This window comes from Rhinolophus sinicus, chromosome 1 (assembly GCF_057876585.1).
Source record: "Rhinolophus sinicus isolate RSI-liver-muscle chromosome 1, RSI-T2T, whole genome shotgun sequence".
Classification (NCBI taxonomy): Eukaryota; Metazoa; Chordata; class Mammalia; order Chiroptera; family Rhinolophidae; genus Rhinolophus; species Rhinolophus sinicus.
The window spans coordinates 23,250,563-23,274,029 of NC_142501.1; the positions used below are offsets into that span (position 1 = coordinate 23,250,563).

General features: G+C 35.7%; 1 protein-coding gene across 1 annotated transcript in view; it reads right to left on the reverse strand.

The window, feature by feature from the left end:
- Window positions 1-23,467, reverse strand: part of CFAP54 (cilia and flagella associated protein 54) — a 252,362-nt gene that overhangs the window by 213,972 nt on the left and 14,923 nt on the right. Inside the window, exons 5-9 of the mRNA XM_019732067.3 lie at window positions 18,986-19,044; window positions 12,201-12,344; window positions 10,276-10,389; window positions 10,051-10,152; window positions 5,714-5,912 (exon numbers count right to left, since the gene is read on the reverse strand). Of these exons, the coding sequence (XP_019587626.3) occupies window positions 5,714-5,912; window positions 10,051-10,152; window positions 10,276-10,389; window positions 12,201-12,344; window positions 18,986-19,044 (618 nt within the window). The remainder of the gene's footprint in view (window positions 1-5,713; window positions 5,913-10,050; window positions 10,153-10,275; window positions 10,390-12,200; window positions 12,345-18,985; window positions 19,045-23,467) is intronic.

Here is a 23,467-nt window from a genome sequence, read left to right on the forward strand (position 1 = left end):
CTACAAATGACGACATCTTTTACCAGAGGAAGCATAAAAATGGAACAGAGTGAACCACAGCTTAAGCTTAGTAAGTATTCTCTCAAAGAAATAAGAAAGGATATATTAGAGATAAGAAGCAAGAACATCCTGCTATAAAAGAGAATCAAATGGGTACTAAGAATAAAGTATATTATTAGTGAAACAAAGAATTCAATAGATGAACAGAATAGAGCAGCGAGAACCAAAGAACAAATTAGTGACCTGGAAAATCAGATTGAGAAACCTTACCAGAAGGCAATAGAAAGGAATAAAGAGATAAAAATAATGAAATAAATAAGATGTGGAGAATGGAAGTGTTAACATTTATCTATTAGGACCCATGGAGAATTAAGTAAACGTAAGTGAAGTAATGAAGAAGTAACATGAAAAAATTAAAGAAAGATGTCAGACCTCAAAGTACTGCCTGTACTACTAAATCCACCCTTACACCCAATATAATGAAGTGTAAGAACATCATAGAAAAGAAAAAAATATAAAAGCTAAATCCAGAGCAGGCCAGTTGGCTCAGATGGTTAGAGTGCAGTGCTCATAACACCAAGGTCGCCGGTTCAATTCCCACATCATCCACTGAGCTGTGCCCTCCACACCTAAATTGAAAACAATGACTTGACTTGAGCTGATGGGTCCTGGAAAAACACACTGTTCCCCAATATTCCAAAATAAAATAAAATATAATATAATATAAAACAAAATAAAATAAAAGCTAAATCCATAAAACAAGATTTAAACTGACTTCTCAACACTAAATAGCTGGCCCTTGACCCTTGGCTGTTGGTCCTTTGGGCCTTTGAGCATTTGACCCACAGCCTGCTCCTAATGCTTTGGAAATACTTTCTCATTTAATAATGGTCGTTGAGCCACTGCCTTCTGCTCAGCCTACTTCTACCTCTTTGAAGTGTACTTTTTCTTCTAATAAACTGCTCTTTCACCATAAAAAAAGGAAAAAAGAAAAAACACCATATGAAAGATTGTAGGGAAATATTTCTAAAATTTTAAAAGAAACAAACTTTTAAGCAAAATATTATATCCAGATAAACTATTTCAAAGTTCTTAGAGTTTACATTTCAGCAAAAAGAAATTAATTTAGAAAGAAGCAGTGGAAAATGGGAAGTAAGGATGAAGAAAACAGGTTAATAAATGTATTTACTGTATTAAAAAGCAATGACTAGGACTTGCATTAAGAACATACAGAGAACTCTCAAAACTCAACAGAAAAAATAAACAATCTAATTAGAAAATGGACAAAAAAACACTGAAGATAGTGTAAAGATGGCAAATGAAAAGATAAGCACATAAAAGGATATTCAGCATCATTAGCTATCAGGGAAAAGCAAATTAAAACCACACTGAAACATCACTACATAATTCTCCAAATGGCTAAAACAAACAAAAAAAATCATGGTACTACCAAATATTGTTGAGGATGAAACTGGATCATCATACATTGCTGGTGGAAATGTAAAATGGTAGTCATCCTTGAAAATAGTATGGCATTTCTTACAAAACTAAATATATACTTAACATATGATCCAGCAATTGTACCTTGAGCATTTATCCCAGAGAAATGAAAACTCATGTTCACATAGAGACCTGTACTCAAATATTCATAGTAGCTTCATTCCTAAGAGACAAAAACTGGAAACAACTTAAATGTCCTTCGGCAGGTGACTGGTTAAACAAACTGTGATACACCCACAACATGGAATACTACTCTGCAACATTAAGAAGTGAATTATTAATACACACAACACCTTCGATACATCTCAAGGGAATTATACTGAGTGAAAAGCACACATATAGTCACCTAGTTTATGACAAAGGGATAGTATAAGCAAATAGGGAAAGGAAGGTGTCCTCAACAAATGGTACTGTGTCAACTGGATATTATATTGAAACAAATAAAACTTGATTCCTACCTCATACCAACAAAAAAAGATCCAAATTTAGACCTAATGTTAGAGGTAAAATAATAAAGTTTCTAGAAGAAAGCATAGAAATATATCTTTATGACACTAGGGTAGCAGACATTTCTTAAACATGACACAAAAATGGTTAACTATAAAGGATATACTGATAAATTGGCCTACATTAAAATTAAGAATTCCTGTTATGATTAGAGACTACATAAAAAAGTGAACCAGAAAACAAAGAAACAAGTAAGAAACTTAAACTTGGCTCTCTGAGCTTTGACTCTAGGTACAGGAGAAAAAAACTATTCATGGAGAATCTATGCCCACAAGTCATAGATTTGGGACCCAACTTCACAACAGAATATATGTAACACAAAGCATAGGGAGATACCATTTCATATCTACCAGACTGGAAAATTTTAAAGTGAAAATACCAAATATTAGACAAAATAAGGAACAAGGGGAACTCTCATTCACTGCTCTTGAACATTAACTTTGGAAAGCAATTTTGCATTATCTGGTAAAGTCATAGATATACATCCTATGCAATACTGATTTCATTCCACTACTAAGTATGTAAATAGTTGAAAACCCCATGAACCTTTGCTTTAAGAAACATGTATAAGAATGGTCTTTGCAACAGAAAATATAACAGCCCCAAACTGGAAGCAGTTCAGATCCATTCACAGATGACTAAGCCAAGTGGAAGATTCATACAATGGAGTACTACAGCAGAGAAAATGAATGAATTATAGCTACAGATCCTAGTACAAACATAATATAGAGTAATAAAAACCCCAATACATACATTAAGATTGCATTTGCCTTCATAGTCTTACCATATACTATAAAGATAAAACCAGGATCAGATCCCTACTGACCCAAATCCTATATCCAGGTTATAGGTTCTTTAGACCAACGACTATATTCATAGTTGTACCCAGAAAACCTAGGAGACCACCAGACATAAAGAAGATACCCAGTAGATAATTGTTGAATGAATGAATGAATTTTGGACACAAAAACAAAACAAAACTAAAAGAATTCCTGTTCCTTAACAGCTATAATTCGGAGAATGAAAAGGCAAGCCACCAAATGAGAAAAGATGTTTCCAGTACATGCAATCAGTAAAAGACTTGCATCTGGAATCTATCAAGAATTCTTTAAACCAGTAAGAAAAAAGCAAACAATCCAATAGAAAAATGGGGAAAAGATCTTGGTTGCAAACTGGCTCCCATGCATGCAGGTCAAAGAGAGATCAGAGAAAGAGGCAGACCTTCAGATGGGTAAGTGGCAGTTTTCATAAGCAAGGGAACTTACATCTGAGGCTTGTCTTAGGTAGCTGCAAGACCAGTAGATTTCCACATCCGCCCACCAAAAGTTTATAGGGAGGATTTAACTAATGGGGTCAGTCACCTATACTATCCAGATGGTCCCTACAGCACCTTACTCTCTCAAAACTATGTCTTTGAAATGGCTACTAATGTGAACATAGTAGGACCTGTACATTGCAAGGACAGGATAGGAGGAAGGAGCCTCTAATGGCCCAGGTCCAGCTCACAGGTCAACTGTAGTCACATCCTCTTGATGACCTCCTCCAACAGATCTGAACTTACACTTCACAACAGGATATCCAAATAGTAAAGAAATGTATGAAAAGGTGCTCAACTTCAGCAGTTATCAGAAAAACGCAAATGTATTCCATAATGGAATTCTACTGAATTCACACAACAATGGACAAAATAAAAAAGACACAAATCTAAATATCAGAATCTGGAGCAATTAGAACTCTCATATAATGCTGATAGGAGTGTAAAAAATTTACTTAGAAAAAATCACTTTGGAAAGCAATATGGGCTAAAGTAAAATATATGCATACACTATGTTGTAACAAAATTCCACACCAACAGAAATGCATAGCAGATGATGTTAACACATCTCCCTCATCAAAATAAACAGGCCAAAAAAATAGTAGGAATAAAGAAAATTTAACTACATTATTTACAAGCTATATATATAAAGCAACGTACCCAACAACAAAGAATATGTAATCTTTTCAAATACATAGAGGCTGTTTACCAAAACTGACCACAAATTAGGTTATAAACACATCTCAACAAATTTCAATGGTTTCAAATACTACAGAACATGTTTATGACCACAGTATAATTAAGCTAGAAATCAGTAACAAAACAAAAAATAAAATAATTAGAATGTTTCTATATGTTTTGACTCATGCATGACCCATATAGCACAGAAGAAGTCATAATGGGAATTAAAAAATATTCTTAACTAAATGGTAATGTGGTAAGATAAAGCAAAATTTCAGGTACATAGCTACAGCTGCATTTAGAGAGAAGTATCTTTATATATAAATATATATATATTAAATAAGGGTAAATCCTGAAAATCAATGATCTAAATCTCCAAGTCAATCATTTTTTTTAAATCAGCAAAATAAAGCCAAGAAAAATAAATTAAAGGAAATAAGAAAAAAACAAAATAACATGAAAAACAAATATACAATAGAGAGGTTGAACAAAGTCAAATATTCCTCCAAAAGACTAATGAAATTGTAGACTTCTAGTGCAACCAGTGAAATGAGAGAAAAGGCAAAATTACAACTATCAGGAAAGAAAAAGGGGACTCCACTGCAGATCTTACAGATGTTAAAAAGGTCATAATGAGATATTAAAAATTTAATTAAAATTTGAAAATATTAGATAAAAACAAAAATCGTCAAGGAAAGTGCAATTTATCAAACAGATAGAAGATTTTTTTAATGAAAAGAAAGCCTAAATCATTTTATGTCTATGAAAGAAATTTAATCCATAGTTAAAAATCTTTCCACAAAGAAAATTAGGTCCAAATGGCTTAACCAGTAAAGTCAACCAAACATTTAGAAAAAAATGACACCAATCTGACACAAATTGTTCCAGGTAATAGAGAAAGAGTGTGTACCTCTTAACTCTTTTTGTGAGGCCAACATGACCTTGATATTAAAACCTAAAAAGGACATTACAAGAAAGGAAAATCTCGCTCATGAACAGAGAGGCAAAAATATTAAACATTAGCAAAAAAAAAACACCAATATATCAAAAGGATTATCCTCACCTCTACATTAGGTTTATTCCCAAAATACACGGTGATTAAAAATTAGATAAGTTATCAATGTAATTCACCATATTAACAGAAATAAAACAGAAAAGCCCTTGATCAACTCAATAAATCTCATTAAATCCAGAAAAAGCTTTTGATGAAATTCAACTACTCAGGGTTTAAAACAAACAAATAAACAAATAAAACAAAGCAAAACAAGAATAAATACCAAACTCCTTAGTCTGTAAAAGAGTATCTGAAAAAATCCTTTAGCAAATATCAAAATTAGTGGTAAGTGTTGAAAGCTTTCCATTAGCGATCATAAATGAGACAAGGATATCTGCTCTCACCACTTCCATTCCATGTTTTATTGGAGATCATATTCAGTGCAATAAGCCAAGAAATGTAAGAAAAAAGAAATAAAAACTTTTAAGAATTAGAAAGAAATATGATTGTCATTATTTACAGATGATTGTATACATTTAAAAATCCAAAAGGAAATCTACTAATAAATTATTTGAATTGTCAATTGAGTTTAGCAAGTTTTCTCAATTCATAATCAATAAAAATTGGATATGAGTTTATGGATGGACTACCACACTAAAAACTTATCTTACTCCTGTTCTACAATACAATATTATTTATCTCAACAAGTTATTTACTTATCAAAAGTTCTTTTCCTGCTATAAACAGTTCTGAGACAACATCACGAACTTCTACTTCATCTGTAACAACAGGTCCAGTTTGCAGTGTTCGCCTATTTGAATCAGAAAGAGCTTCCAAGACAGCCAGAAACTGGGATGCAGTGCTATCAAACATCTCATCCAACAACCGTTCAGTGACAGTACGTGGCCACGGCAACTAGAATTAAAAAACAAAACAAAAAAAGAACAGTCCATTTTTTAAAAGTTCTACAATATCTGATGTTACATGGCAAAGATAAGTAAGACATGCTTAATCAATGTTAAAAGAAAGAGTGGTTGGCCTATCATTGAGATGGCTGCTTTTATGATTTTCATTTTTTTGAGGTATCATTCCAGACTCCATTAAAGTTCATGTCATGCTGCCATTATATCAAACACTTTGGTATTTCTTTGCGTTTTTTCCAAGGCAATATAAAAAGGCTGTTCAACACTATCTTGTTAGGGCAGCATCAGTCTCCATAGGCTTTGTGGTATCCAAATTACACCCTTGAAGAACTGATACTAAAACTTCGGTTGTTTAAGAATCTCTCAGGAGTGCTTTTCAGATTCACAGACCACATCTCCAGAGATCCAGTGGGTCTGAGTGGGACATTTTTAATAAGCACCGTAGAAAATTCTAATGCAAAAGGTCCTCAAACCCAAATGTGAGACAATATTTTATATAAATAACTGGTTTTATGCTAGTTAACTCTGAGGAAGAGTTGACCAGCGGTATGCGAATAAACTAGTAACTGTTAAAGCCCTGTGTGCATTCCCAGGCCCTCTGCTTTGAACAGACCCAGAATGATTTCACCTCCCTCAGATCGCTTGCCTCCACACTTTATTCTCTCCGACAAATTACCTGCTCTCTGTATTTAGGTTACAAGAAAATAAGAAAGGTAGCTCTAGTTGGCTTTTCTAGAATCCATGTCCAGTTAGAACATACCCATCATATTCCCCATGATTCCTTTGTTTCTTTCCTGTTCTTAGGACAAAGTCAGAAAGACAAAAAAACAAAAGCAGGGATAAAACCCAAATAGATTACAGTAAATTTTTTTTTAAATATCATAGGAAAGTTAGCAAAAAGTGGAACAGAATATTTATCAAAGCTATAGATGAATACCAAATAAAGGACTTTAAAATATAAATATTTAAAAGAGCTATAAAAAAGATTTAAAGCCCAAGCAATTTAAAAAATGGATTGCTATCAAGCACGACAAGGAAAATATTAATGTCTATAAAAACAATGAGCTTATTCAAGCATATTTTAAAAATTAAAATCTCTAGTAGATAAATGTTCAAAGACTGAAAGATAATTTACAAAAAAAGGAAACAGAGTAAACACAAATATAAGGGAAAGTTTAATCCAAAAAATAAAGATAAAACAAGCCATTTTATGAAAATTGAATTATAAAAAAGTAAAGAAATCATAGTATCAAAACAATCATTGCTTGTGGCGAAATTGGTACATACCAATTGGTTGTCACCTTTAAGAACATACTTTGGAAATTAATTCGGCAATACATATCAAGAGAAATAAAAGTGTATCCTTTAATTTAAATCCTACACCTAGAAGTTGATCCATAACAAATAAAAGATTGAAAAATATAATTTAAGATGTTGATTACATCAATATTAATTATAGCAAAGAATTGGAAACAACTAAAATAATAGTAACAAAAATACTAGACAAATTCTGGTTCATGTACTGCATAGTGCATATAAGACCGTTTTAAATGTAAGGACAGATAAGAAGCTGGATGACGCAAACCATGCAGTCTGTTCCACTTCTAAATCCTGTGGTTTCCATGATACCTACTATATAAGATGCATTATGTTAATTCCCCAACATAGTATACCTACCCCAGTCAAGCACTGTCCCCCAATAAACTTTGCTTACTCCTGCTTTCAAGCTATGATCATGCTCTAATCCTTTACTTAGAATGTTTCCCCCCTTTTGCTCTCTATAGTCAAATCCAGATCATTATCCTGAAATCATTCAAAAAGACAGAACTGCAATTTAGTCTTTTCTATATTCTACCACAGTTGAAACAACAATAAGTGTTCAGTATATGGCTATAGAATGAATGAATGAAAAATAAATAATAGCAATAACTAATATTTACCCAGGACCTACTATGTGCCAGGATCATTCTAAGGGCTTTACATGTAACTCATTACTACCATTATTTCCTCCTTAATACTCATGACAAGCTATAATTATTTTATTTATTTACTATGTAATTTCTTCACTGGAATGTAACCTCCATCCATCTTGTTCACATAGCAGTACTCTAAAAATATTTACTGAACAAATCACTAAACAGTCAATCATTAGGAGTCTGAATTAGTAGTCCTTAAAAGAATCCTTTGAAAATCAAAATGATTTACTTTGAGTTAACAACTAACTGCCTTACACACTCAAAAATGTTTTATAAAATAGATTTAATACATATTAAAATTACTTTCTTTTGTAGGAAATATATAATAAAATTATTTCATACATATAAAGCAGAACCTTCTGCAAAATATGTCAAAGTAATATACTATGACTTTATAAAAAGGGTATTTTGACTATTCTCTGTCAAAACTACCCACTGAACAATTATAATTTTTTCCTAAAAAGATATACCATATAATTTCCATATAATGATGATCTTATAAGAAACTAGAAATTAATGTTTTTTAATGTAATGCTATCTGGAATTTTAAACATTTTTTTTTGAAAATATATTTATTTTTTATACTAGGATGATTATAAATCAAGTCCTAACAATGTGCTCATTAATGACAACCTCACAACTTTCAATACTTAAATTTGGTTTGCTTAAAGAAAAAAATGTTAACGAGAAAATAAGACTTGTCCCCTGCTTTCTTACAAACACTACAGCATTACTAGTTAACAGCACCAGGTGAAGGCAGTTCAACAGCTCATCCATGAAATTACTATAATTCAGCACATTACCAACCCCACCAATTACACACCGTTGGATGGTAAAGGATATGATTTAAAAGGGCTGCATGAAACGTACTTCTGGGCTCAGTGGTCAATATTTCATAGTCACACTAAGTAGCAATAAAAAGCTACCATGTCCAAATAATACCTGAATTTAAGTATTATGATTTATTTAAAATTTAAGAAAAGAATTACTTCTAAATGTTGTTAAGAACCAGAGAACAGCAGTCACTGCAGTAGAGAGAAAACACTGGACTAGAGACCCAAGTTCTGTTCCCAGTGCTTCCAGCAGCTGCCTTGGTGACCTTGAGCCAGTAATTTAAATACTCTGGGCTTTATTTTCCCCATCTTAGAAAAGGACTGAAGCACGTGATTTCTAAAATCCCTTCCAGATTCTGAGATTTTACTACTCTTCTGTTAGAAACTGCTCTTCTTCCCCCTCACTTTCCTTTTCAGTCTCCACAAAGAAGCTTACAGAAGAGAGTTTATGACCATCTACAACAGTCAGGGAAAGCTTCGAAGAAATATAGACCCGGCCTTAAGGAATACTGATATTCAGAAAGGTAACAGGGAAGACGGTGGAAGAAGGAAAAGGGCACAAGGGAGGAGAGGCAGAGGACCCCACAAGGCATAACTAGATCCCAGGTGCCTCCTGCGATAGCCCTCACTGCTGCTAAATACCTTTGTGGCTGGAAGGGGTCCTGTGATGAGGTTTAACATGGGAGGAGAGACTGCTGTCACTTCCATGCTGGGTATTCCTGCCTTGTGTGAGACCCTCCAAAGCTCTCTGACAGAACCACCAGCAATTTTTGAAGTGAAGCCTGCTTGTCAATCTGGCCCTGAGCAGCGGTCATGAGCAGAGCCACCTGATAACTGTAATAACTTGACTCCAGTGGGAAATAAATAGTTTTAAGCCATGGAGATATGGGGGTTGTTTGTTGCTACACTTTGACCTACTTCCTAAACACTCCCAAAGGGGAAACCTGAAGTGGATGAGAAAAGGTGCCACCACCTTCTCTCCAACCTCAAAGACTTCTAAACTAACACCAAGCTGTCAAAACAAAGGCCTCTGTGGAACCACTCAGAGGCCTGTGCGTTGGCACCTTTCCCAGCCTCTTTTTCGGCCTCTTGTCCTTTAAAGCTACAAAACTGGGATTGTGTGAAGGTACAAAAAGCTTTGAGGAAGGGATGAAGTGAGGTAGTGTCCAAATTGGGAAGGCATTCTTCTCTCTATTTGCCACTGGTGCAGAGAATAGGGTTGCAAGGTTTAATATTTAATGACAAGGCTTAAAAGATTCAGAGATATAATACAAATACACCAAAAATGAGTCTGAAACAGAGAAGACAGTCTTAGACTTACAGTTTGTACTTCCCTTAGGTTAATTCTTATCTTGGGTCTAAACAAATTTTTGTTTTTTCTTCTAGACTCAAATACTCCTCGTTTGAAGATCATCACCGCCATCTGCCTCAAAAAGAAGAATTATATATGAAGCACCAGTGGGATGCTTTTCCCCACTACTAACAGCAAGCACTTCATCAACTGTAGAATGCAGTCAATTTCTTTTATTTCATGAAATTTTTATACCTTTATTGTGGCCTCTCTGTAATATGCTCTGGATTCTTCCTGTGATTGTGAGGATGCCATTAATTCCAGTTGCCTTAACTCATCAATTTTAGCTAAAGCACGCCGAGCAAATGCCTAGATGCAATTAAAATAAATTTAACTCATAATAAGTTAAGAGCGTAGTGATTAAAAATGTATCAAGACAGCATGTTTTATTCTCCCAGACATTTAATTGGTGAATTAAACTCTAGGCTGATGCTGACTCTCTATAACACAGTAGCTATCCAATCTATCACTTCCTATAAGCACCACTAAATTCTGTGGATCTAAAGTTAATACACTGTCAGATACGCTAACTTTATGAGTTAAGACATTTTAAAAGTAAGGAAAGCCAAATTCTAGGTTAGACACTAGCTTCATACATATTATAACATCTCCGGCATTGCACACACACACACACACACACACACACACATCATACACACACACACACACATCATACACACACACACACACACACACACACTCACATATCCTCCTCAGTGTTCTTCTTGAATCCTAACCTTCCTACCAAAACACACTGTATTATCTATTCAAATGTTCACATTGCCCATTAAATTGTGAGGTCTTTATAGGGTCTTATTCATTTTCGTATCTCTAGTACCCACCATATAGGAAGTATTTATTTATATCAGAAGAAAGGAAGGAAGAAGGAAGGCTTGCTTATTTAATCAGATCACCATTATTATAACTCTCTAGAGATAATAACAAAAAGAGTTCAAGTCACGTAATTTATTTTATCAGTTCTTTGAAATAGTGCATTTATAATTTACAATTTTAATGACGATGCTTCTAGACCACAATAAAAACATATATGAAGTGTTAAATTTTTCTGGAAGGAAGAATTCCATTGGAATCAAGTGGTCAACACTATGTATGTAAATGTTCCATTCCCTGGTAATTTGAATAGCTATAGAACTATGCCACCACGAACACACTACAATTAACTATACATACATGGTGAGTAATTTCTGGAATGTATCCTAGGCTAGAAAATGTATCCCACAAGGGCTGTATTAGGCTATTCTCCTGCCTCTGGACCACTACCATCCAACCCTTCAGAATTAGTTCGGGCAGGAAAAACTAAATGTAAAGGAGCCATTAACTGGCCAAATGATTTATTTATGGTTGTGAACAGGATATGAACAGGGATTTGTACAGCTGTGAAGGCTCTGTCCTGCACAAGACTTTCAGCCAAGTGGTTGAGTGAGGGCTGAAATCCAGCCCACACTGCACTCCACAAGCCATGCACACTGGTGCCGGTATGTGTTGGCTCAAAGAAAGGGGTGCCTATTTTAATTCTCACCAAGGCCCCATCCACTGACAAAGCAAGAACCGTGTGCTGTAGAGATGTGCATTTTTTCATTTGCATAGGGGTACTGGATAGGACAATAGAAGCCCCAACCAGTAGTTAAGTTATATTCCAAGTATTCAGTCAAAAAGATATACGAGAAAAGAGAAAAAAACGAACAAGAAATAGATGAAAATAAACAAACAAACAAATAGATAAATAATAAATAAAATGAGAGGTGGAATGGTAGGCGAATGGAATATAAAAGTAAACAGGGAAGGAAAGTAACTTGCATACAAAAATACGATGAGGAAGAAAAGATACCAGAAATCTTACTCAGAAAAGCAGCAAAGATGGTAGAAGTGAATAAAGAATAAAGGAGAGGGCAGAAAGCCGAGCAAGAAATCAGCAAAATAGAGAAGCCAAGCAAATTTCTGCAAATAAAGCCTAGGACTTTTGTCTTTGCTTCATTGCAATTCTTTGGGTTTTGTTTGTTTGTTTGTTTGTGATTTTCTTGCTGGGCATCTAAAGAAGAAAATGCTGCATAAGTTGTATTTTAAAATATTAGGATCCTCAGAATTAAAAAGTCGCCTACCTCCCCATGAATACCAGCTTGGCAGTCATAGTAGCACTGGCAGACAGCAGTATAAAGAGTAGCTCTCCACGTCAAGTACCTGACAGACAGGAGTGGGACCGAGGACTCCATACATACACTGGCCCACAGGAGAAATTCTAAGGCCTGAGAAAGAAAGGGCACAACTGAATGCATTTTCATTTTAAGCTAATAATTATTATTTTTATTTAATATAATCAGGTCATAAGTTGTGAGCACAAGTTGCTGACTACTTAAACCAAAAACACCATAAATAATGAGTCAAAAAAACTCAAGTATTTAAAAAGTAAAAGAATAATTTAGAGAACTCAATCTCAAGTTAACCACTTTAGAATGTCTTCCTTCTTAGCTCTTGAAGTCCCATGAACTCAGCTCATTTTTACTAATATATATAATCAAGTGTCAATGATAGTCTAGGCACTAATTCCAACAATACAACTGTTATTAGCTGGCCTGGAACCAATGCACGATTTTGAAAATAATCTGGTATATCAGAATAGGGAAAATGAAAAAAGCTTACAGTCTAGGGCCTGTGATACTTAGTAGAAACAGTTCAAGATTGGAATCAAATAGACCTGGGTTTCAGTCCTAAATTTATCACTCGGAGCTGTCATTTCACCTCTCCAGACCTCAATTTTCTCATCTGTAAAATGGGCATTTTGACACATCACAGCAGTGCTGTTATGTACGTGATATGCTAGGATGCCATTTGGCACATCGTGAGCACTCCATAAATGGTGCCTATTTCCAGTGGTGGGGAAAGCGGTCACCATTGTATTGGTCTGTCTGTAGGAATATAAGTAAAAGTTTCTTGCACTATTTTAACTGAATGAGTTTCCCCTATCAATCCATTGATAATTCTTTTTAAACATATTCTTCCCACAAACCCTACACTGGGAAACACTATTTGACTATATATATATTCTTCAGTTAATTTTTTCAGATTTTTTTCCTTTCTTCAAATATATTCCAAAAGCTAAAGGGTAATTGGATTATGTTGCTCTTCATTTGACTGACTATAAGAAGAAATTTGATCTGTGCTCCACATATTTTTATAAAAAATATTACTAGGATGAAAATAAGAATCTGTGAGCTAAATATCTCAGAATATCCATTTCTAAATTCTGTCCATGGAAATGTTAGCCTTAACCAAGCAGGTCCTCCTATGTCTCCCTGAACTGCTAAGTACTTCCTCACTTGTCTCCCTGTCTTTACCTCACCATCGGCCTTCTTCTTATACTCCCCCTTCCTAATACACTGCCCTTACCTCCACCAGAGTTTCCCTTTAATATGCAAATTGGGTTGTGCACTCTTGTGCTTAAAACACTTCAGTGGCTCTCTGTTACCTATATGACAAAGTACAAGCCTTATACACGGCATGCAAAGACAGTCCCTGCCTACCCCCACTCTCCGTTACTCTTGATCTTGCATCGTATACTTAAAGCTGGTTCAAAGTGCTTTCCATGGCACAAAACACGCCTTAGTGGTCCAAATATGTGTGTCTTTGCTCACTGTGTTCACTCCTTCACCTGCCCTACAGGACCGAGATGAAACCCTACCTCCACTACTAGCAGTGTTACCTTGGACAGTTTACTTAAACTCCATGTGCCTCAGGTTCTTTATCTGCAAAATAGGTGTAACAGTGATTACCTGAAAGGATTGTTGGATGACCAAATGAATTAACACACACTAAATGCTTGGAACATAGTACACATAGTAAGTGTTAGCTTTGGTAATGACAATGAAGGAGGGAGGGGAAGCAGGAGAAGGGAGAGGAACAGCAAGAGCAGGAGGAGGAGGGAGAATACGGGGAAGAGTTGTTGAAAAGAAGTGTTTCCTAACGTCACTAGAGAGAAATGGCCATTGCCTCATTTCTGTCTCTGCTGTAATTGTGTTACGTGCGTGTGTATGATTTACATATATTTTATGTACACATATATCATATGTCACATCCAATAGCATTAACATGCTCACATGTGTGATTCCAAACTAGACTGTGATCTCTTTGAAAATAGGAAAAGCACCTTATTCGTTTTTACATTACCTAGAATAGTGCCAGGTACATAACAGATATTCCCAAGTGCTATTAAATGAATTCACTGAACAACCCTAAAGCTAGCAGAACCAACCAAGAGAGCTAACAAATATTCTAGATTCTTAAGAAAATAATGATAATAAATTTGAACAACAGAATAAAGTCCCTCTTCCAGTAACAAATTTGACCTTAAATAATTAAGGAATTAATTAAGGAAAAGTATATGTACAGTAGTCAAATCCGCCTTGAAAAGGCAAATCAACAAAAAGGTCCAGGAGATGCATATATATTAAGCAAACCTACTAGACTGACAAAGTATTTAATAGCAAAAATAAATAAAACACTGGTAACATTCAGACCCTATTACCACCTTTGGAGCCTTCAAAGACAGTGTATATAACACGTGTGCAAGCAGCTCAGTGGACATCTAAGGGAAAGAAGAAACCTGAAAGGGCAGAATTCGCCATAGTCTAGTCAATTTTGAATCCAGAGGAAAAGAGAGCAGGGCTTGACACAGAATGTCAATATTCTTTGCTACCCACTGGAATGTAAGCGCATCTCGCTAGAATGTAAGTTCACTTAGGAAACACTTGTCTGTCTTGTTCACCAACGTATCCCCCGCCCCCTAGAACATTACCTGGTGTGTAGTAGACATGCAATAAATACTTGTTGACTAACTGACCTGCATTTAAAAGATTCAATTCATGGTGCCAAATACGGAACTATTTCAAATCATCATAGAATAAAAGGGCTGAAAGCCAATCTAATTTCACCCTCACCAACATCACCAGCACTACCACCTGATGTCCCACACCTTCCCTACCCAAGCGTTCCCACCTCCAGTAACAAGGAACATGCCAGGTGGCATCAGAAGACAAGTCCAAACATACTTTCTTAATCTGAAATGTAAACCATCTTGATACACCTCCTGTGCATTAGTCCTAGTCATATCTTCCAGAACAGCACCAAACCACTCTAAACTCACTTTCAAACTACAGCCTTCCAAGAATCTGAAAACACCGATGCCTCCTGCCCTCTGTCCAGGATAAAGATCGCTGAGCACTTCTGCACCTCCCAGAACTACACGTCCCTTCCCCATCACGGCTGGTCCTCCACAGCTTCGCTCCAGTTTGTCCATGTCCAGTTAGAGTATGTGACCAACCATGGTACAATGACCCTCTCAGTCGCTGCTCCTGGACACTATACCTCTACTAAGTCTGCCGGGGGTGCTTTATTGCAGTTTTTGTTGTTGCTGCTGTCGTCATTGTGTGCTAACCTTGCCATAACATGAACTGATATGGAATCAAGAGTCATCAAAACTCAAGTTTTCTCACATCTGCTGCACAAAAATCCTACCGTGGATCTTTGCATTTGGATTGGTGTGGTTTGGAGAGTAGGGGATTAAGCCAGGTATAAATTTCCCCACTTTAAATTCACATGTCTTTCCAAAAAGCCCCCCGGGGTATTAGAAATTTCACATTTCAAAATAAAAAGAGCTTCGGTTACCAGTTGTTCACATTATATTTGGGTTTGGCCTGAGACTTAGCATAAAAAACCGTAAATCACAGATTTTAGTGCTGAAGGGGATCTTAAAAGTAACCTGGTCTGACTCCGAGAGGCTAAACTGCTCATAAGTGACAGAGCTGGAGCTGGAATTCAGGTCTTCGGACTTTCAAGTGCAGCAGCGTTCTTTCCACTACACAAGGCAGCCTTGACAAAGGGGAGTTCAGAGGGAAAAAAAACCATCGTTCCTCTTAGGGTTTTGAAAAAAACATCATTCCTTTTAGGGTTGTGAAAAACCATCATTCAGATTTTAAAAATGAAAAGCCATTTCCAAAAAAATAATTCTTAATTTGTAGCATTTTTTTTTCTTGCCTCTAAAAGATAGAACTGTTTCTATTAATTTTATAAAATGATGGGATTTAAACAGGACTGGTCTCTTCATAGAAAAAAAAAAAAAAACAACTTTGAAAAACCCCATTTTAGGAGCCCAGTGAGGACACGGTTCCGGGGTCTCACACACACAGTTAACCAGCTCAGCCACAGGATGGCACTGCAGCACCATTTATGCCAGCTTTTGAGGGAAACAACACTGAGCAGCATTTCAAAGGTTTGATTTGAAGTTTATGTCATGGAACGTGGAATAATTGGACAATCATTGTTCAAGCCACAGGCTTTACAAACTATTTCAGTTTTATAGTAAATGAAACAGGAATCATTTTCTTCAAATGAATAGATTCTACTATATTTTTAAAATATTTGCTGAGTACTATACTCCAGTTTTAAATGTCTCCGAAAAAACTACAGGTTATACCATAACCGAAAACAAAATTGTCCTATGTCTTTAGGAAAAGAGATTTCAGAAATCTACCCTCCTGCCACTCCCTAAGCTTATGCTGTTCACCTCCCTCAGCGCAAAAGGAAGTGTTTCCCATCTGGGGAACAGCTCCTGGCCTGTCAAGGTCTTCAGCAATAATCATGTCAAAAGATACTAACCCCGCCCACACAGCTCCTCCATTTGAGTAGGTGAGCCAAAATAGTCACGACAAGATTAAATTTAGTCGACATTCGTGCATTGTTCTAGTGGTGTTGTGGGGCAACGCAGTGATGTATTGGCTCTGGCCTCAGCTACACTTCTAACTAGATGTGTGACATTGAGCAAATAAACCTTTCTGAGCCTCAGCGTCCTCAGCTATAGATGAAGGTCATACCAGTACCTTTCTGAGTGGTGGTGTGAGGACTAGATGAGATAACATATGAAAGTGCTGAGAAGCCTACCTGATAAACGGTAGGCATTCACCCAACAAACGATGACGATGATGATGATGATGATGATGATGATGGTAGTGCCCACCTCGTAGGACTTTAATGCAAAGCCCTTCACACAATGCCTAACGCATAGTAGGGATTCAATAATAATAACAAACGGTAGCCATAACACCTGGATCTTCCAGGAATAAGGGTTTGTATTGCTCTGGGGTGACTCCAAGAAAAGCCTGAGGATCTCGTACCTATTTCTCCTTCTGTCTCATGCTAGACTAGAAGAGAACTCTAAAGTAGCTACAGAATCAGGGTCCCTCAGACCCAGAAGGACACAGATGTCTCAATTCACTAGCTGAAGATTTAGAAATTTCTGAGCGAAAATTACTAATTTCCTTGGAACTTATTATATTAAACAAACTGAAAGAATTTCATCCCACTCTTCAAATGCCAACTGTACAACCACTCACCACCCCAAAATTCTTGTATCCCTTACTCCCCTCACCACCATTCCTCAAGACCGAGACCACAGAACTATTCTCTCCTTCAGCTCTTATTTTGTCAGAGAGAAATTCAAGTTCTACGAGCAGAGAAATCTTATATAGGGTATAAATTTAAAATTATTTTTAAAAGACTATCACATTAAAATTCTCTCAGCATTAACAAGTACAAACAAACAGTTACATTTTGGCACATACATCTCTGCCCTACAAAGCTTTGGCACACAAACACTATAGCAAACCAAATTATGATGGTTCTGTGAAGCAGTATTTGTTGCTACAGCAAGGGCAATAGGAATTTGCAAATTCTTTTTAGGAAATCATCTGTAACTGCATGTAGAATCCCTGGAATATTCTGTATGCCAAGTTTCCATTATACATGGGACAGTCTCCCCTCACTTTAATTCTCATGCCAAAAGCAGGCACAGATTTGTTCAAGTCACTGTCAGTAATAGAGCTTTTCAATTCAAGGAACAAAACAGAGAGAGAGCACATAATTAATGTTATAAATTAAGCATGCAAATCTCTTTGCTTCCATTTTTAAGTGTTGGTAACTTTCAAGATACTTGGCTATGTTTTGAGAAAATAAGAAAAAAAAAATGCATCTGTCCTGAGAGTTGGAATATTCAGGGTAAGAATACTGCATGTGATAAAGAAAAATAAAGTAGTAATGTTTCAGATGGCAGTAACAACTTGAGTATGGTCACAGCGGGGCTATACTCGCCCTTCTTGGCCTACATTCCAAAGGCTGGACAATAAATACAGGGAAAAAATATGTCTCCTAGAGATAAAAGTGCTACCAACATTATAGGGAAGTGTCAGCCATTCCCTCAAGCTAAAACTGAGCAGTGAGTACTGGTCAGTGGGAATCTTATTATAAAATAAAGTCCCCTTTCCCTCAGCTTGTGACTGGGACAGAGTTTAGGTATGCATTCACCTAACTACTAGCAAGCATGTAGGCCGTAAGTGAAGTCCAACTTCTTCAAGCAAAATGAAGTCCAAGTTCCATAGGTATCACATAAGTAGGGTAACCATAGTTTATCATTCAAACCAGGACACTTGTAAGGGTGAAAGCAGGCACTACTAATAATACCAGACAAGATGTATAAACCAGGACCTTCCTGGGCAAGCCAGAATGGTTGGTCACCCTATCTCGAGATATAGTTACAAGATGGATAGTCAGTATCAAGCTTACAAGTTATGACTAATCTGAGAGACCAAGGGACAGTGGAGAATACTTATTAATTTTAAGAATGCTTTCTTTTCATTAATACTTTATTGTCTGTATTTTTACATATGGTCATGTTAAAGTAAAACTAAAAATTGAAAACCTGTTATATATATACACATATATATTCACTAAATTTTGTTATATAGTCACTAAATTTTCTTTGTCAGTATTCAATGCTAACAAATGTCTTAAGAAAAACAGGAAATACAGGGGAAGATATTTTTGTCAGTAAATTTCATACCTTGGAAGACTGACCAATAACCATCAGTTTTCTGCAAATGGTGTAGATGTAAATGGTACCTAGATGGAGAAAAATATCATTAATATGTTTTATAGTCAACTGATGGAAATTTTATATTCCAATTTCTGTGGTTTACATCTGTAGTTCTCAAAACAAGTAATCTCATGAGAAAGTCTGACAATGGTTAGAGAGTTATAATCATTACAATTTGTTGTGTAACTGTTAGCTGAATCATTAAAAGAATTAATATGACCATATTTTAAATATGTTCACACAGGAATCTTTTTTATTTTTTTTTGGAATTGTTTTTAAGATTCTCATTTTTAAAGCACTTTAAGTTTTGAAATATATTGAACAAAAGAATATTTTTAGTAGCATAATTTATGTACCCTGTGGTTTTAGTACTTCATATAAAATAGCATTGGTTCCCATGGTTTCCTTATAGTTGAAAAACTAAAGATTTATCTCCAAATAGGGTAGCCATACAGATTTAATCATGCAATACTCAAAAAAATAATCTCATAATAATTTAAACATCATAATGCATAATAGGTTGCATTATATTCCTTTGGAGTCTCATATAATATTTATCCTATTATTAAGGTATGTCCTATGAGCACTCTAATGAAAAACAGTATTTCCAACTCCTATTTAATATCATTCAAGTATAATTTTATTTTTAATCAGGCCATTAATTAAATGAGGATAGAAGTCAGATGGCAGGGTTATGGGGAGGGGTGAGGAACGACATCTCCATACATCTCTCTATATACAAAGGACATTATAACGCTTTCAACATACCCGAAGATGGTAACATGCTTTTTAAAAGGCAATGTAATTATAATGCAAGTAGTCTAAATATTTTCTATAAAATATTTGATCTAAAATTCATAACCATCAAAATTCAACAATTATGAATCCTATGTTCACAGTTAAACTTTAAAAGCTTGAGAAAACAACATCTGCTCCAAAATACACATCACTTGATTAAAACGCACCTGTAAGCATTATAATTATTAATCACATAACTCAATGACCGAAAGTATTGCATAAAATCTTAAACACATATAGTGCCATAAACTTCACAGAGATTGCAATAGGTCCTTAACGTTCGAGGACTCAGCATTCTTAGTGTGGCTGCGTTCTCGACATAGTTACTTATTTCACGTAAGATCCAGCAGGGAAGAAACCACTTGGCTAGTAACAGTTCAAGCACAGTATTCTTATCTCAATTTGGTTTTCTTGACCTCTGCTCTTAATCTTTCAAAATTAAACTGTATAACTGTGTTTCTTTGTTTAAAAAAGAAAAAGTCACCAAGTAAGGCTATGCACAGGAAACGCATGCCTCTCCACAAAACATGTGATTCAGGTATAAGCCAGGAGCCTGTATAAACATGTCAGTAACAGGAACTGGGGAATTTCAGAAGGCCTCAAGGAGACTGCCCTCAAGAATGACAAGGGCCCTCTGTATTTCAAAAATGTGCCTTTAACCTTTCCAACCCTAGTACGTCCTGACTATAACTGAGCCCTTCTTTGCGGGACCTTGGCACGGCTCACGAATCCCCACTGCGGAAAAGAGTAATTGGTATAGAATGAAAACAGACTGAATCTTGACAACCTCAGATATCTCCGGAAGTTTGTTTTGCTTGTTTTTAACTAAATCCCTAATATGAGTTTATTGCTTTGTCATGTGACTCCTTTTCATCAAAGATGGCCGGCCACCATCAAAATAATCTGACAATTCGAGGGTTTAAATTTGAGGGTTCCAGTTAATTGAGAAGTAAGGTATTATCAAATATTCATACACCCAGTTAAATTTTATGAAAGAACCAAGATTGGTTACATAGGTTAAGAAACCAAGGATGTGTACATACAATAGTCAATTAAAAGTAAAGAGAATAAGTGTTAACTTCTAACTGAAAAGCTTAAATGTATTTTGATAAATTGTAAGTTAATTTATTTTTGATTACTTAAATTTCAAAGTTTTAAAACCACAGGATCTTTGGATGTGCTAATCCCTCAGTTGGAATGTCCTTCCCCCAAATATTCAGACGTCTCATTTCAGGTCTTTGCTCAAATGTCATCTCAGTGAGATCTTCCCTGATCATTCTATTTAAAAATGCAGCCCAGCCCCAGCCCAAGCTCAGCTCTCCCTATCCCCTCCTCAGCATTTTTTTTCTCCATAGCACTCTGCACGATCCGCCACAACCATTTAGGTTTTCCTTTTTAATACATTTTTTATTAGTTTCAGGTGTACAAAAGAGTATAATAGTTAGATATTTACACCCCTCACAAAGTGATAACCCCCGCAATCTACTACCCCTGACATCTTATATAGCTGTTACAATACCATTGACTATATTCCCTATGCTATATTTTACATCCTGTGATATATATATGTATATAATATATACATGTATATATACACATATATATTATAGTTGACATTCAGTATTTCAATATTATTCTACTTCAGCTTCAGTTGTATAGCACAGTGGTCAGGCATCTACACATCTATGAAATGATCCCCCTGATAAGTCCAGTGCCCATCTGACACCCTACATAATCTTTACATTATTGATTATATTCCCCATGCTGTATTTCATATCCCCGTGACTATATTGTGACTACCAATTTGTGCTTTCTAAACCCTTCACCTTTTCCCCCATCCCCACCCCCCTCCCATCTAGCAACCATCAATTTTTTCTCTATGTCTCTGTTTCTGTTTTGTTTGCTCCTTTATTCTGATCTTTAGATTCCACATATAAGTGAGATCATGTGGTATTTGTCTTTCTCAGTCTGACTTATTTCACTTAGCATAATATTCTCTAGGTCCATTAGTTTTGATTTATCACCTCCCTGTAGCAGAATGTAACCATGAGAACAGGGTTTTGGTCTATTGTCCACTCCTGTGTCCCTAGCACCTAGAACAATGCTTGGCAATAGGTTTTGGAAAAATTAATTAAAACGGGCAGGAATTAGTGAAACTAAATATATATTAATATATTTCTCACAACCCAGCAATCCCACTCCTGGGCATAGATCCCAGAAAATTCTCATACAGGTCTATAAAAGGACACATGCAAGGATAGTCACTGCAGAATTATTTGTGCAGTTAGTGAGGTAGGGCAAACCAGGTGGCCATCTCTAGAAGTGTACAGCTATCTGCAACACAATTCAGCATGCAGAGTTAATGAACTAGATTTACAGACAGGAACCTGTCTAGATTCTAAAACCATAGTATTGAGCAGAATAATATTTAGGAAACAGAATAAAATCTAGAGCATGATACTACCTGTGTAAAGAAAAAGCACACACCAAGAAAAGGACAGAGAAGATACAAAAATCATTTAAAAATCATTATTCTTTTTTTTTTAAGAATATTGGGATTTTTTGTGTGTGAATCTGAAAAGACTGCAGACAGGGAGTCATGCTGGGTCATTTCCACCACTCAAGCAAGGCCTGACTGCAAGGCCCAATCCATGGGCCTATTCACTGCTTCTTGAGCACAGAACCTCTGCTCCTGCTCAGTCCCTACCAAGATGTGTGAGCAACTCAGGTAGAGAGATGGTAGTGGCTACTCTGGAAATCACAGATGCTCTTGAGCATGATCAGGCACAAAAGCTTGACAATCACTGGACTAAAAAATTTCTTCCAAAATCAGCCTCATCTCTGGCATGTAAAGTCTAATTTCAATCAAAATGTCAAAAAAATATTTGGGGAGGGCAAGGTAGGAAAAGGCTAGGAAATGTATTTCAATTGCCATAGATGAGGTAAAATCCAGTGTTTTCTTTCAGGTTATTTTGTCCAGCTCTTATGCATATAGAACACACTGTCATTATTTTCCTTTTAAGAATATATTATCCAGAGAACAATATAGCAGATGACTCATTGCAACTTTTCATTGTAACTTTAAAAACAATTTGAATTGAATCTAAATTTTAACTCTTTAAAGAGAAAAAAAATGTTACATTTTGATAGGTAATATTTCATGAGTCATATATAATGTACATATGTGTATCTACACAATGTACATATGTATATAAGTATACTGTACACACACATTCTCAGAGCTCCTTATTCAAAACCAAGTAAAACCAAGTAGGAAGAGAAGGTTGATACCTAGAAAGCCACAGTCACTGGCCAAAGTACTTGAGAGGACCAATACATTTGGATGATCCTTAGAACCAATCTAACCTGCAGCGGTTCTTTGATTCTTCTCCACTTATATTTATTTATTAACTGAGGCCCCTGCTTGTTATATACCTGAAACAGATTATCCCCACAGCCTCTAACACTTCCTTGAGCAGAAAACCCAAAGATATGCTTTCTAAGTCCCTGCTTATGAGAACAAACTAAAATGTAATAAAAATGTAAAAAAACATAATCATAAGGTAAGTATGTTTTAAATCACAAGGTAATCAAGTTAACATCAAACTAGGCATTTAAATAACTTTCTCAATGACATGATGGGAAATAAAA